The 14,403-nt window shown below is 34.3% G+C and overlaps 1 protein-coding gene across 4 annotated transcripts in view; it reads left to right on the top strand.

The window, feature by feature from the left end:
* The window catches only part of URI1 (URI1 prefoldin like chaperone), an 83,465-nt gene extending 73,096 nt beyond the window's left edge, over positions 1-10,369 (top strand). For all 4 annotated transcript variants that reach the window (XM_072782995.1, XM_072783002.1, XM_072783011.1 and 1 more), the window contains 5 exons: positions 102-270; positions 1,689-2,034; positions 3,940-4,082; positions 4,925-5,174; positions 8,602-10,369. In XM_072782995.1, the coding sequence (XP_072639096.1) occupies positions 102-270; positions 1,689-2,034; positions 3,940-4,082; positions 4,925-5,174; positions 8,602-8,784 (1,091 nt within the window). In that variant the 3' untranslated portion in view covers positions 8,785-10,369. The remainder of the gene's footprint in view (positions 1-101; positions 271-1,688; positions 2,035-3,939; positions 4,083-4,924; positions 5,175-8,601) is intronic.
* Positions 10,370-14,403: the final 4,034 nt, after the last annotated feature.

Below are 14,403 nucleotides of genomic sequence, written 5' to 3'. Positions count from 1 at the left end.
TTAACATCCTCTTTCCTCAAAAGAAAGTCTTACTAAGTCTACATTTGTGCCTTTTTAAAGTTGGCTACTAACAGCCATGTCTTTCCTTTTTAAAAAAATAGCAAAACACCGAATTGCTCATAAACCTCACTCCAAACCAAAAACTTCAGATATTTTTGAAGCAGATTTTGCAAATGATGTAAAATCCAAGGATTTGCTTGCTGATAAGGAACTGTGGGCTCGACTCGAAGAACTAGAGAGACAAGAAGAATTGCTGGGTGAACTTGATAGGTACCTAATGACAAATTATCTTTCCAAGAGAGTTTGTTTCTAAACATATTTGCTTGTTAATCTCTTTCCTCATTAATAAAACATGCTTATTGAAGAAAATATAAAAAGTATAATATAGTAATATAATTAATAATATAATATATTAAAATATCAATATTCCTACCACTCTAAAGCAAATACTCATTCTCTAGAATACTTTCTCTTATGGCGGTGCATTCATGCACATGCCCACACATGTATTTGTGTGTGTACAGAAATACTTAAAAGCAATATTCATATTTTTTTAATTATAAGATTTCAGCCATATTTTATATAGTGAAGTACTGAGATATATCAGATCAGATAGATTATTTATAATAATTATGGATGTTTCCTATATTACATTTTAAATAAAATATTTTTATACTCTAATCAGGATAATGCTGTATATTTGAATGACTTGTTAAAAAAAAACTTGCTGTGGATTTGTTACTGTAAAATATTTGTCCTTGCTTTCCTTTGCAAACTTTTCTGTTTATTTAGCAGGCGATTTGTAATCTGGTCAGGTAGTTATATATATGAAAAACTTTTCCAAACTGCTCTTTGAAATACACATTAGCACTCACTTGAAATTGTCAAAATGCTCAATGAAATCTGTTACTAAAGAAGTTCCTATATTATTTTGCTTAAATGATGTACCATATGGACTAATTAGTTTCTGTGAAAAATAGGATGTGAAGCACAAAGGATACATATCTTTTCTACCATTTCACCTATAAATTCTTAGGTCTTTTTGATTAACTGATACTATTTTACTTTTTTTAGATTGGTCTTGAATCTTGTTATTTTCTTGGTCATGATTCTCTTTTTATTTTTGCATGATGTTATTTCAGTTCTTTTGCATTTTGGTTTTGTTATTTTTGTAAGGTCTTCAAATCCTTTGTAGAAATGAAGCATGAAAAATGTACATGTGTGTGTATAAATATAATTATATTCATGTGCATACATATAAATCCTTCATTTATAAAAATTACAATAATACCTGCTTATAAAATATTCCAAATATAGAAGTAGAAAATAGGAATGTGTTAATGTTCTGGGGCTTTAATTTCTGGTTTTTAAATAGAGAAACATACTCTCTGAGTTTCGTACAAATCTCTTGATTACATTATTTATATTGTATGTGGCCAATATCCTTTGGCAAAGATAAAAAAGAAATCATCTATGTTCTACTTAGTGTTTGAGTAACTACAACATACAGAATTAATGTAAGGTTTTTTTGTTAATTTATTTCAAGACATTTTTATACACTTGGAATTCTAGTTAAAAATATATCTTATTCAATCTTAATTTTTCCTCATTGGAATGAACTGAGAATTAGAATATGGAGAATTTTGATGTGTCTGTTTGATCTTGTTAATTTTCTTTTTCTTTACTAGTAAGCCTGATACTATGATTGCAAATGGAGAAGATACGTCTTCTGAAGAAGAAAAGGAAGATCAGAATGTAAATGTGCATGTGACGCATCAAGTAACAGACTCTGTTACTTCCAGCAGCTGTTACAAGGATGTTACACATTCAGAACTGTTCAGTGGTCAGTTGAATGGACAAGTGAACTGTTCAATGAACGGTTCAAATTCTTACCACAGTAATGAAGATGAAGATGAAGAAGATGATGATGATGTTGGTGGTGATATTGAAAACGAAAATGACCATGATGCTTTGGGGGTTGGAGATCATTCTATACCAACAATATATTTTTCTCATACTGTCGAACCTAAGAGGGTTTGTATAATTACTAATTTTGCATATAATTTAAATATTTAGTATCATCTATAATATTCCTTAAAAGAACAGTATCAGCAGTGATTAATATTGTTGATAGCGCCAAACAAGAAAACTATCTTTTGCCTCTTGTTTTGGCCAATTGATCTAAAAAGAAAAAGGGGGAAATAGTCTAAAGTCTGGATAGTTGGTTTTGGTGCATTGCTTACTGAAGCCACAATAGAATTTGAATTGTTTAGGGTCTGGAAAGGGATCAGATTTGAGTAGCAACTACTGTAACTCCACCTGTCCTTCCATTCAGTTTTCTTTTGAATTCTAGAGTTAATTATATTGTGGGTGTTTTTGGTGTACAAAGTGGATATGAAAATGACTGCTTTAGTTACGTTCTTAATTATGCCAGGTTGTTTTCTGTGTGGGTCTGACATTAATAGGAGTGTCATGAGCAAAGTGGAAAAATTTAGGAGGAAGTAAAAAGTAACCCCTTTTCTGATAAATGTAAACATCTGTGGATAATCATGACTTTAGAATTTTGTCACTTTAGAGCTGGGGGTTACTTCAGAGGTCTTCTAATACAGAGTTTTTAAGCTTTTGTTTAGTACCAAAAGACTTTTTATTCCCTTCGTATTTATGGTAGACTCCCAGTATTTAAAACAGATCAAAACAGGTTGGTTCTGATTGGAGGAGGGATAGACGACCTGAAGCCCATTCCCTTGCTCCATAGTGCTGCTCTGAGGAGCAACTGGAAATTCATCTTCCTCAAGGAAACTTAAGGCCTGGAACTCCATAGACCTGGCGAGTAATAATAAAGCAGAAGGTCCTTTGTCTCAGTGTAGTCTCTGTACCACAGGGTGTAGCAATGCAGGGATTGCCTAGAGCAGAGGTAAGGGTCTGTGCTATCAGTCTTAAGTGTCTGTGATTATTATCTAATGAAACATGTTTAAAACATATTTGATATTTCTTAAGCCCCTTAAGTTATCCCTGCTCTAATATGAACTGAAATAATTTATGTTTTATTTATATTTTAATACTTCAGACTAAAGGGAGCATCTTATGAATTCTTTGGAAAAAATTGACCTAATAACCAGAAAAAGAAGTTTGTTTTATGATTATTTTAGGCTTTAAACTTTTTTTTTTAAGATTTTATTTATTCATGAGAGACAGAGAGAGAGAGAGAGAGAGGCAGAGACGGAGGCAGAGGGAGAAGCAGGCTCCATGCGGGGAGCCCGACATGGGACTCGATCCCGGGTCCCCAGGATCACGCCCTGGGCTGAAGTTGGCGCTAAACCGCTGAGCCACCCGGGCTTTCCTAAACTTTTTATTTGCATGTCAATAAAATGGAAAGAAAAAGTAATATTTTGGGGAATGTTATGAAGAGCAGTCATTAACATGGAAAGTGCAGTATAAATGCCAAGTAGGAATAAAAGAATAACATGATAATCCTGCAAAGTTGTTTTTGTTTTTTAGTCCAATTTCTAAAAACTAGAGGTATTTTAAAAATTCTAAATAGTTAAGTATTTTTATCTACTATTTCTTTTATGACTTAAATTTTATATTCTTACAAATACTGCTTTTGGTTAATTGTGCTCTTTGTTTTGAAGTGCATGATTTAAGCCACAAATTTATGTCAAAGTAGTGGGGTGATATGAAGGCTTATAATCTGTAGTTTAGTTTAAATGTAATATGCTTTCTATACAATAAAAAGTCACTGAAGACTAGAATTGGTCATTAAAGGAGATATAATATAATGCAGTGAAAATATGTTAAGGACTTTGTAATCCAGTAATCACATCATTTCAGTGTCAAAAAATTAAAATGGTCTCTCATACTTCTTTATAGAGTTTATTTGTTTTAGTTTTGGCTTTGATTTCTCAAAAGGGTTGTTATTTTATGCTGTGAAATATTTAGGTCCGAATAAATACTGGAAAAAATACCACTTTAAAATTCAGTGAAAAGAAAGAAGAAGCCAAACGTAAACGGAAGAACAGCTCTGGCAGTGGTCATTCTGCCCAAGAGCTGCCTACTATCAGGACTCCTGCTGACATTTATAGGTGAGTGGTATTCACAGGGAATAGAACAATCTGCTGTTCCCTTCCTTCTTTTTGTAACTGAATATTTATAGGAAAAGGCTGTCTGTAACACAGAAGGCTATCTTTCACTGAAAAGTGAGGTATTCTGATAGAGTTGGCTTAGTATTTCATAGGCTCTCACAGGTGCTCCTAAGCTACCATAGGCTCCCAGGTTAAAGCGGTTGGAAAATTGCATGATTTTTCCCTTTTCCTCCTCTTTGCCAGTGCTTTTAAAGCATTCCCAGTCAATCTAGTCAAAAAACATTGTATGTTAACTTTAGAAATCTAAGTTTGTTTTTCTAGTGGGCTGGAGCAGCACTTTTGCTGCAACAGCTGTGAAGATGCTTGGCACGTGGTTTACCTTTTCACAAAATAGGAGTTAAGTGTTGCTGTTGCAGCTTCTTGTTGTGTTGTTTGTTGAGAAAATTATTTGAAAATACCTACTTTCTTTATGACCCATATTTGTAAAATAGTTAAAATTGCTAAATTGTCTTCTAAGTAGGTCTAAATTATATGTGGAATTTTGGCAAATCCGCTATCACCCAGAACATGCTTATCAATAAAGTGCTTGTATTTTATTGGACCAAAAAAATCATGTTTTTAAGAATATAAAATACATTATTTGCAGCTACATAATTACTTTGTGAAAATTTTAGATGTAACTGAACAAAACATTTTAGATTAATTTCTGGAAAAGGTTTTTTAAAGAAATCATTATAAATTTAAATAAATAAATAAATTTAAAAATAAATAAATAAATAAATAAATTTATCCTCTGTTTATGAGTTACCTAAAGTGGATGTGTATATTTTTGGATGTTGTAGAGTTTTTGTTGATGTTGTGAATGGAGAATATGTCCCTCGTAAGTCCATCCTGAAGTCTCGCAGCAGAGAGAACAGTGTTTGCAGTGATACCAGTGAAAGCAGTGCTGCTGACTTTGATGACAAACGGGGAGTTCTGAGAAGTATTAGCTGTGAAGAGGCCACTTGTAGTGACACTAGTGAGAGTATTTTGGAAGAGGAACAAGAAGAAAACCATCACAAGAAACTTTTGCCCTTATCAGGAACACCTGAGGTATGTGTATATCTTTATCTCTTTTGTTAAAAAAAATAAGACTTTATTTATTTGCGAGAGCAAGAGAGTGATAGAGAGCATGAGCTGGCGGGAGAGACAGATGGAAAGGGAGAGGCAGACATTCCGTTGAGCAGGGAGCCCGATGCGGGGCTCAATCCCAGGACCCTGAGATCATGACTCAAGCCAAAGTCAGATGCTTAACCAACTAAGCCGCCCAGGCAACCCTGTCTTTTCATATGGTATCTTTCATCAGTTTTTGTGAAATTAAAAAGGTAGTGGGAGCTCCATTTCAGAAGGGCGTATCATTCATTTTCCCAATTTCACATACTTAATATTTGGAGTTGAAAGATACTTCTTTATAAGAGGCTCTCCTCTCCTTTTTAAAAAATTGCAGGTGCTCTATCTCCCAGGTATGGCTTATAAATTACTGATCTTATAATCTTTAAATTATTTTATCTTATATAGTTATTTATTAAAGTTAATCAACTGGCAAATGGCCTTGTTTATCTTACAGCTTCTTTAGTTTATTCATATACTTAATTTCAAAAGTAATGGAACCTAATCCATTCTAGGCTTGTTCTTTTTCAGTAATTAATAGTTTATAAAAAATTAATAGTCACTAGCAAACACAAATACAGGTCTTAAATCTCAATATAATTCAAGAAAATTTTTGTGGGGTAAAGCATTACCAATCTTAAAGTTCTGTTTCTGTGAAATAGGAATTTTAAAGTATCTCAGTTTGCATATGTGTTAAATTTTTGGCTAGAATATCATTTAGCAGCTTATTTTAAATAAATTACCACTAGACCAGGGGCGCTTGGGTGGCTCAGCTGGTTAAGCTTCTGCCTTCAGCCCAGGTCATGACCACAGGGTCCTGGACCCAGCTCCCTGCTCAGAGGGGAGTCTGCTTCTCCCTCCCCCTCTGCCCCTCCTTCTGCTCGTATGTTCTCCCCCTCTTTCTCTCTCTCTCCAATCAATAAAATCTTAAAAAGAAATTACCACTAGACCATAGTCATCTTAAATAATTCGAGTAGATGACTATATTTCTTTTATATGCTTTCATTGAATTAAAAAAGAAAATATATATGGGAGAATATGATTTAAAGTCCTATATTTTGGCCTGTGCCAGTGACATATTTACTTTTGGGGGGTTCTGGAACCATTTTACAATTTAGTGAGAGCTGTAGTTCCTCCCCTCAGAAAAATGAGTGCACGCACATATATACATTCTTATTTACCAAATTGCACACAGTTTTGTGTGTGGGGAGAGTTGAGAGATCCCAAAATAAGAATTCCTATCTTTGAAATAAGTCCTATGTTATGGTTTCCATTATTCCCAGGCATGATTTCTAAATTTTTTTTGTTTTGTGGAGTATTTCAGATTTTGAATTTATAAAACTTAGGAAAACTGGGAAACTCATGACTGTATCAAACTGATATGCCCATTTGTGTGTATGTCAAATACATCTTAAAAATATTTATGTTTATATATAAGTAAGCATATGCAAAGCTTCTATTGCTTGTACTAAATGGTAACTAAATGGTAATAATTGTACTATATGTCACTGGGGATGGAGATCATTAACATTTAGGGACAGTCTGTATGATCTTTGGAATATCCTCCCCTCCATCCATACAGTGATCTCAGTTGATGTGGAAACCATCTCATTTAATAGTCTTCCATACTGTTAGAAAAACAGGTAATGGATGTAGACTTTTGCTATTTTTAAGTTTTTGAAAATTAGGTTTTTATGAGGACTTAATGTAATCATGATATAGCTAGAGTTCAAGACTGGAGCTTAGTTTTATGTCACTCTTATTAGCTTTGCATTTTGCATTGAACTCTTAGCATTCTATATGCTATACATGTTTTTTAACATCAAAACAAATAGTTCATGCATATGGTATACTTTGAAAGATACCCTTTTCAGTATCTTTAAATGCTGAAATAATGTCTTTTTTTTTTTTTCTTCAAAAACATTTTTAATAAGGCTCATGCTCATCAAGAGAAAATAGGGGTTTGAGAAAGTAGACTTCGAATTTCTTTTAAGAACTTGGATTCTGTGGGAAGGAGGGGGCATTCTTTTGTTTCTTTGGTGGGACAAGGTGGAGGGGGTGGCTTTCTAAACTATTCAAGTGATACATTGTCTTAACTAAATTTGTACTCTTGGTAGACAAAGGGAAGCAAAATATACAGGAATGCTTACATGTCAAATTACACTTTATACTAAAAGATGAGGGAATCCAAGTACCAGAAACCTGAAGAATAAAATCATACTGGGGCATCTGGGTGGCTCAGTCAGTTAAGCATCTGCCTTCTGCTCGGTTCATGATCACAAGGGTCCTGGTCAGGCTGCCTGCTCAGTGAGGAGCCTGCTTCTTCCTCTCCCTCTGCCCCTCTTCCTGCTTGTGCTCTCTCTCTCTCTTTCTCTCTCAAATAAATGAATAAAATCTTAAAATCATATCAACTCCTTGGGTTTTATAGATTTTATTTATTTATATTTCTTTTTAAAAATATTTTTTGAGAGTATGTGTGTGAGAGCACAAGATGGGGGAGGGACAGAAGGAGAGGGAGAAGCAGTCTCTCCACTGAGCAGGGAGTCTGACCCTGGGATCATGACTGAGCTGAAGGCCCACACTTAACCTACTGAACCACCCAGTTGCCCCTTTATGTAAAAAGATCTTTAGTAAAAAGATACATAAAGATACATCTTTGGTTATATTTCCAGCATTTTGTACACATTACTTTTGCTTCAATTAAATATACAGTTGGCAGGTTAAGTCCAATAAACATCTAGTTGAAATTAACCATTTTTTTGTGGAACATCTGATTCTCATCATTGAATTAATTGTAAGTTTTGAGACCAATACTTGTCTCCACTAGTATCAGCGCTTAATTTTTCAGTTTATACTGATCTCTTAAATAAAACTGAGGCAAGATGCAATAAAATTCTCAAGTAATTGCATAAATGAACACCACCTAAGAGACGTCACTACTGCTGGAAGTAAGCTATTGGCTAGTGCGCAGCATGGCCTCCATAGGTTAGCTCATTCATCAACTCGTGTTTGACCCGCTCACATCATTTTTTAGTTCAGTACATTATTTTTCATAGCATGGTCTGGACATAAATGGAATGTGTGAAAGTTTGAGGACCTTTTTATGTACCCATTTTTTTAAATCCCAGATAAAACATTCATTTTACATTTTGTTTTTTAACATGTGTACTATAAGAATCTTCTATTTGGTGGTGTAATTAAGATATATATTTTAATAGTACTTGATTTCTCTGAATATTTTGTGTATTTCTCCAAAAATCTAAAGAATTTACTTTTAATGAAAAGAAATGTCAAATTGGCAAATACAGGATAAAGATTTTGTGGGCATCTTACTTAGTTTTGTTATCCTAATCTTACTTTTGTCTTCTAGGCATTTTCTGGAACTGTAATAGAAAAAGAATTTCTATCACCCTCCTTAACACCACACCCAACCATGGTTCACCCTGTGCTACCCACCATTCCAGAACGAAAAGAAGTTCTGTCAGAAGTATCAGAAGAACCTACAAAGAGGGTTTCAAAGTTCAAAGCTGCCAGATTGCAGCAGAAAAACTAGGGCCTGCCTAGGCAATGGAAGTTTACATCCTGGAACCTACGTTTTGCATTTCTTTAGAATCTATATAGCAGAATATGTTACTTGTAGTTTGAAATAAAGCATCCAGAATTCATTTGGCAGCAAGATCTTTTACTATTATCAGTGGATTATTAAAAATCAAAGTAAATGTTTGAATACTTTAATATTCAGCTTGTTTTGTTAATTCTCTTAGTACTGTCAGTATCGTTGTCTGAGTTTTCTTACGATGCACTGGCAGTATTTAGAATTATTTTTCAAAGAGTACTGTTCATATGCATTGTTTCTGTGTTTTGAACTAAATACAGGCAGTTTTGTACCAGCTGTGAAGTTGTGCATACCATATGGACCATTTTAAGGAAACTTTTAAAATTTCAAATAGATTCAACAATTATATTACTTGCTTTAGCATTTTAAAGGCACTTTAAAAAAAATCTACTTCTTGTAGGTTTTGCAGCTAGGTGACTATTTAAAAAAACTTCCCTTTGACGGTCATTCTATTATCTCTGAGGCAGAAGGCTACATGTACCCTATGGGAAGGTTTCTTCGATTGGAAGAATGGTATTTTGTAAAACAATTTTTTTTTTTCAAGTAAAAATTTTATGAAACTTGGTCTCTAAAATGTTGTGAACTTTATGATTCAGAATCAAATATAGAAATAAATGTCTTTGATTCATAGATATGCTATCTGTACCACACAGTTGTTCTTTGAATTTGTATAATTCCATAGGCAGTTCTTCTCCTTTAGTGTGTTCGCTTTTAACTGGAATTATATTTTGGGAGAAAAGGAAAGGTTGTATAGATGCTAAAAAGAAGCTTGGATTTTTTAAATAAGAAATTTTGTGTTTTAATTTTCCCAACATTTTCATTTTCTAAGGCTACCTTCCTACTAGTAAATAATTGAAATAACATATTGACTGTCAGCAAAAATCCTTAAAATAAAGAGAAATTTATTCTAACATTGAAAATTACACTGCAAGTGTTAATCATTAGCTTGATGCATGCTGAAATGTAGCTTTTAAAAAGCATTTTGCATTAGTACTAAAATAAGCCATCAATGCCAGTCCACCCTCTATTCATGGCTAAATATTTAAAGGTTATTTATAGCTTCTTTAATGAATTCTTGCTTAAACAAAGTGAAATTATGTCCTAGAAAAGTAGAAGCTATTTGTAACTAGAACAGCACAACTGTAAAACTTTTATGAATATGTATTTTAATAATATGGGGGTGAGCCTGAATCTCCACAAGTTAATGGATAATTCAGAACAGAGGACTGATTTTGAAAGATAGCCTGAAAATGTAGAAGATTTGTTCTTTAGTAAATCTTAATCAACTGTGCATATACTTTTAGTTAAGACTGTTTTTCTCTCAGCCTACCCCCCACAAAAATCAAAGCAAACCAAGAGTACCATCGCATATACACAAAAGAGCCCTGCCTCCCAGTTGGTGTTCAAGTGAGCCCTGCTAGCTATTCCCCCAGAAACAAACTTTATTGTGGGAGTATTGTGATATTCTTTACAGGCATGTAACTTCAAGAGTACTGTCATTAAATAATTTTTCATAATTTGAGCCTGTTGTTTATTTAGTTTTATGTTGCTTCTCGCAAATAAGGTGTTCCCTCATAGAACAAGATGGTAATGGGAGCAAAGAAAAAGCGTTCAGTAACATTTTCTTACGTCCTACTGAAGATCAAATGTAGTGATATGGCCTCATTTCATAGCTTCAGTCTTACAACAAAGTTTCGATTGTAACTGTACATTATAGCATTATTTTTCATATTAAATTCTTGTTTCAGAGGCATAAAATGAAGCTGGTCATAAATGTTCTCTTTTAAACCATTGTAAAACAGAATAGCCAAAGTTTGTTGTTGTTGTTGTTGTTTTTTAATTTGGACTAATTTTAGACTTCAGAAAAATTGCAATAAGAGTGCAGTTTCCATATACCTCTTCATTCAGCTTCCCCTAATGTTTTAACATCCTGTGTAACCATGATGCAGTGGTTAAAACTGGAATATTTATGTTGGTGCAATACTATTAACTGATCGACAGATCTTACTTGAATTTCACCAGCCTTTTCACTAAGTGTTCTTTTTCTGTTCCAGGATCCTGCGTACGATTCCGTCTTGCATTTATTATTCCTCCTTAGCCTCTTCCAGTCTTGACGGTTGGTTGGTTGTTTTCTTTTATGACTATAACCTATTTGAAGAGTACTGGTCAGGTATTTCGTAGGATGATCCTCCATTTGAGTTTGATGTACTCCTATAATTAGAATGAGGTTTTGCATTTTTGGCAAGAATACCACAGAGATGCACCAAATCAAGAGATTCCTATCAGAGATGCATTCTAGTGTGTGTGTCATTTCGAGGTCCAAACTTCCGATATGTGAACCCTGATCATTTGGTTAAGGTGGTGTCTGCAGGTTTCTCCACCATAAAATTACTGTCTTTTCCTTTGTAGTGAATACATACTTTCAAGGAGATACTTGGAGATTATGCAGATTATCTTTTTTTTTTTTTTTTCTTCTCATACCTGAGCCCACTAATTTTTGCGTTCATTGGCAGGTCTTGTCTGCAGCAGTTATCACTGTGGTATTTGCCTAATGGTGATTTCTGTTCTGCTCTTTCTACCTACCTGCCCGCCTGCCTACCTTCCTCTGCCCTGCCTTCCCTTCCCCCCTCTTCGTGCCCTCTCCCTTCCCCTCCGCCATCCATCCCTCCCTCCCTCCCTTCCATCTCTCTTTCCTTCCTTCCTCCTTTTTTCTCCCTAATGTAATCTAATGTGCTGGAGGGGCTCCTGTGAAGCTATTTCAGTGCTTCCATCAAGAATTAATTAGCTTTATCAGCATCAAGATGTCTGGGTACTTTGTTTACATTTATTTCTTAGAATTCTTTTGTAATGAAAAGCTGTGCCATCCCCCCCGCCCCCGGTTAATAATTTATTATTTATATCAGCCTGAACTTGGATATTTATTTTATTCTATGGATTAAGATCCAGTTGTCATCGTTTTATTTGTTCCCATGGTTCTACATTTGACCATCAGGAACTTCTTTAAGTTGGTTCCTGAATTCTTTCAACAAATCTCCGTATTTTTGTTAGAATATTTTGACTCCACAAAATGTTACAGGCTTATCTTGTATTTTTTTCCTGCTCCAGTCTTGAAATCATCAGCCACTTTCCCAGGGAGCCCCTATTCCTTTTATTGGAGAAAGGTGTTTAAAAACCGACATTTCTCATGGGGGTATGTCTATTGCCTTTGTGGTGCCTATTGCTAGAACCCCTTCCTCCGTAGATAGAGCTAGGAAATTATGTATACTAACCAATACATGTGTTTACATTTACATATTTGTCTGTTTATATATATTAAACATTCAAGTTTATACTGACACTTCTGATTTTAATCTAACAGCACAGGATTTGTTCCAGTTTTTCCTTATTTGTGACTTCTTTCTCCTAACAGTGAGAAACCTGGCTCTTATTATCTACCATGTTATTTGCCTACTTTTTTTTTTTTTTAAATCTACTATACACATAAAAGTAGTTTCGGAGTGCTAATCTTTATCCCCAGGAAAAACACACTTATTAACTATGGTGTGCTATTTATGTTTTTTTTTTCTTTAGCTAAGTATGAGACAAGAAACTTTTCCAAAGTTGCTTAGGTTGGGTTTTTATTCTTTCCCACCCCCTTCACTGTGATTGTGTCATTTGTAATACAGTTAAGTTCATTTGTTAATATTTGTGTTCCATTTTGGGTTGTGCACACCCTTGTTGGTGTTACATACCCTCCTTGATGGTGGTGCGTGAAGGCTATGTGATCAATGTGGTGCTAACAGTCGCATTTATGTAGAAAGGTAAATACGGAGAAGTTACGCTGTTTCCATTCCCATCTCTCTCTCCTTCCTTCCTCATCTACCTGCTCTACATATCCAGTCTCTGTTTTCCCATCTCATTTTGTGTGTATTTCTTTAGCACAAATACATCCATGCATGTTTTCTTACTCCTTTCTTTCTGGCATGAGGATGACAGGTGCAACTTCTCGATTGCACTTTGATTTTTTTTTTTTTTTCTTTTTCCAGTTAATAGTATGCCCTGGTTGGTAATCACCATATGTCAGTTTATAGAGATCTTCCTTTTTTTTTTTTTTTTTTTTAAAACAGATCTTGTATTCTCTTGTGTAGCTGTAACATGGTTTATTCAGCACTTTACTATGTATGGGCACTGTTTCTGGTATTTTGCAATCACAAGTAATGATGCAGTATCTTCAGTGTATGTGTGTCTTCAAGGGTAAATTCCTAGAAGTAAGACTGATGGGCCATCGGCACAATTACTCTATGATTTCTTCTAAACATAGTAAAAAGTCTGTTTTTAAATACTTGCTTTTTAAAGATGTGGTTTTTACATGTTCCGTTTGCATATCTACATTTTATTGATTCTTTGATGATAAGTTTGGGACACTGTAGTGCTCTAAAGGGATTTCACAATCACTAAGGGATATTAAGTATATAGAGTGATCAAGCTCATTTTGTTATTATTTTTATTTATTTTACTTTTTTGGGGAAATAGGTCATGCATGTAATTTATAAGAGGTTTCCATTCACTGGAATATTTCCAAATTTTAGAAGTACAGATACCTCATTGTGTTCCGTTTGTTTTTCTCTTCTGAGGAACATCTTTTGAAGGTTACTAATCTTTATCTGTGTGTTCTTTAGGTCAGTACTATATACGCTTTCAATTGAATGCCTGTTAAATCCTCAAGTACAGTAGATATTTATGGTTTATATGTTTAATCAGTCGGTCAATATTGTTGAGTTTTTACATTTTACAATGCTCAGTTTAAATTTCATTTCATAGGAACATCATTAGGATATGAAGAAGTTTTTACATTTCCCTTAATGGATGAATCGTAAAGAATTAAATAATATTTTTGAGCACTTACTGTGTGTCAGGCATTTGTCCATGTTTTAAATGGACTATTTGATGTAATGCTCAGCAGCCCAGTGATCTAGGTACTGGATTTTGTTTTTTGGGTTTTTTTGTTTGTTTGTTTGTTTTAATCCCCTCTATTTTAGAGATGAGGAGACTATCTCAGAAACAAAGCAACATTTGAAGTCACACAGCTCTTAGAGTGGTGGAATTGGGGTTTCAAGCCAGGCAGCTTTGCTCCACAATTCGTACTCTTAACACCTCTCCCTGACATTCGAATTGTTTGCCCTCTAAACAAGAGCATGTAACTCATAAGCAAATATGTGATCTGTAGAATATCTGAATACTCGCTTACTCATTGTGAGGTCACCTTTTTAAAAATCTGAATTGGAAACCTGCTGTTGCTTAAACTTCACACATTAAGAGAGTTCATTTTGACTTGCTGGAATGGAGGTGGAGTTTCAATGTGTTATTTGGTCATATGCATAAAAGAAAGGAATGTGCAGATAGAGAATAGGAAAAGCGTGAAGAGAAGTAATCAGTGTAACAGTATCGCTGAGAAGCTGCTCATTTTTAAAATACGAATTTAGTCATGTGCATGTAAGTACAGAATTACTATATTCATAATCCAGGGGCTTCATAGTGACCCTCCTTGTCCTTAATAATTCTTTTTTGCCTTACAGT

Source organism: Canis lupus, chromosome 1, assembly GCF_048164855.1.
Source record: "Canis lupus baileyi chromosome 1, mCanLup2.hap1, whole genome shotgun sequence".
NCBI lineage: Eukaryota > Metazoa > Chordata > Mammalia > Carnivora > Canidae > Canis > Canis lupus.
Note: the sequence above shows the minus strand (reverse complement) of the source record. Positions and strands in the feature narration are given on the sequence as shown.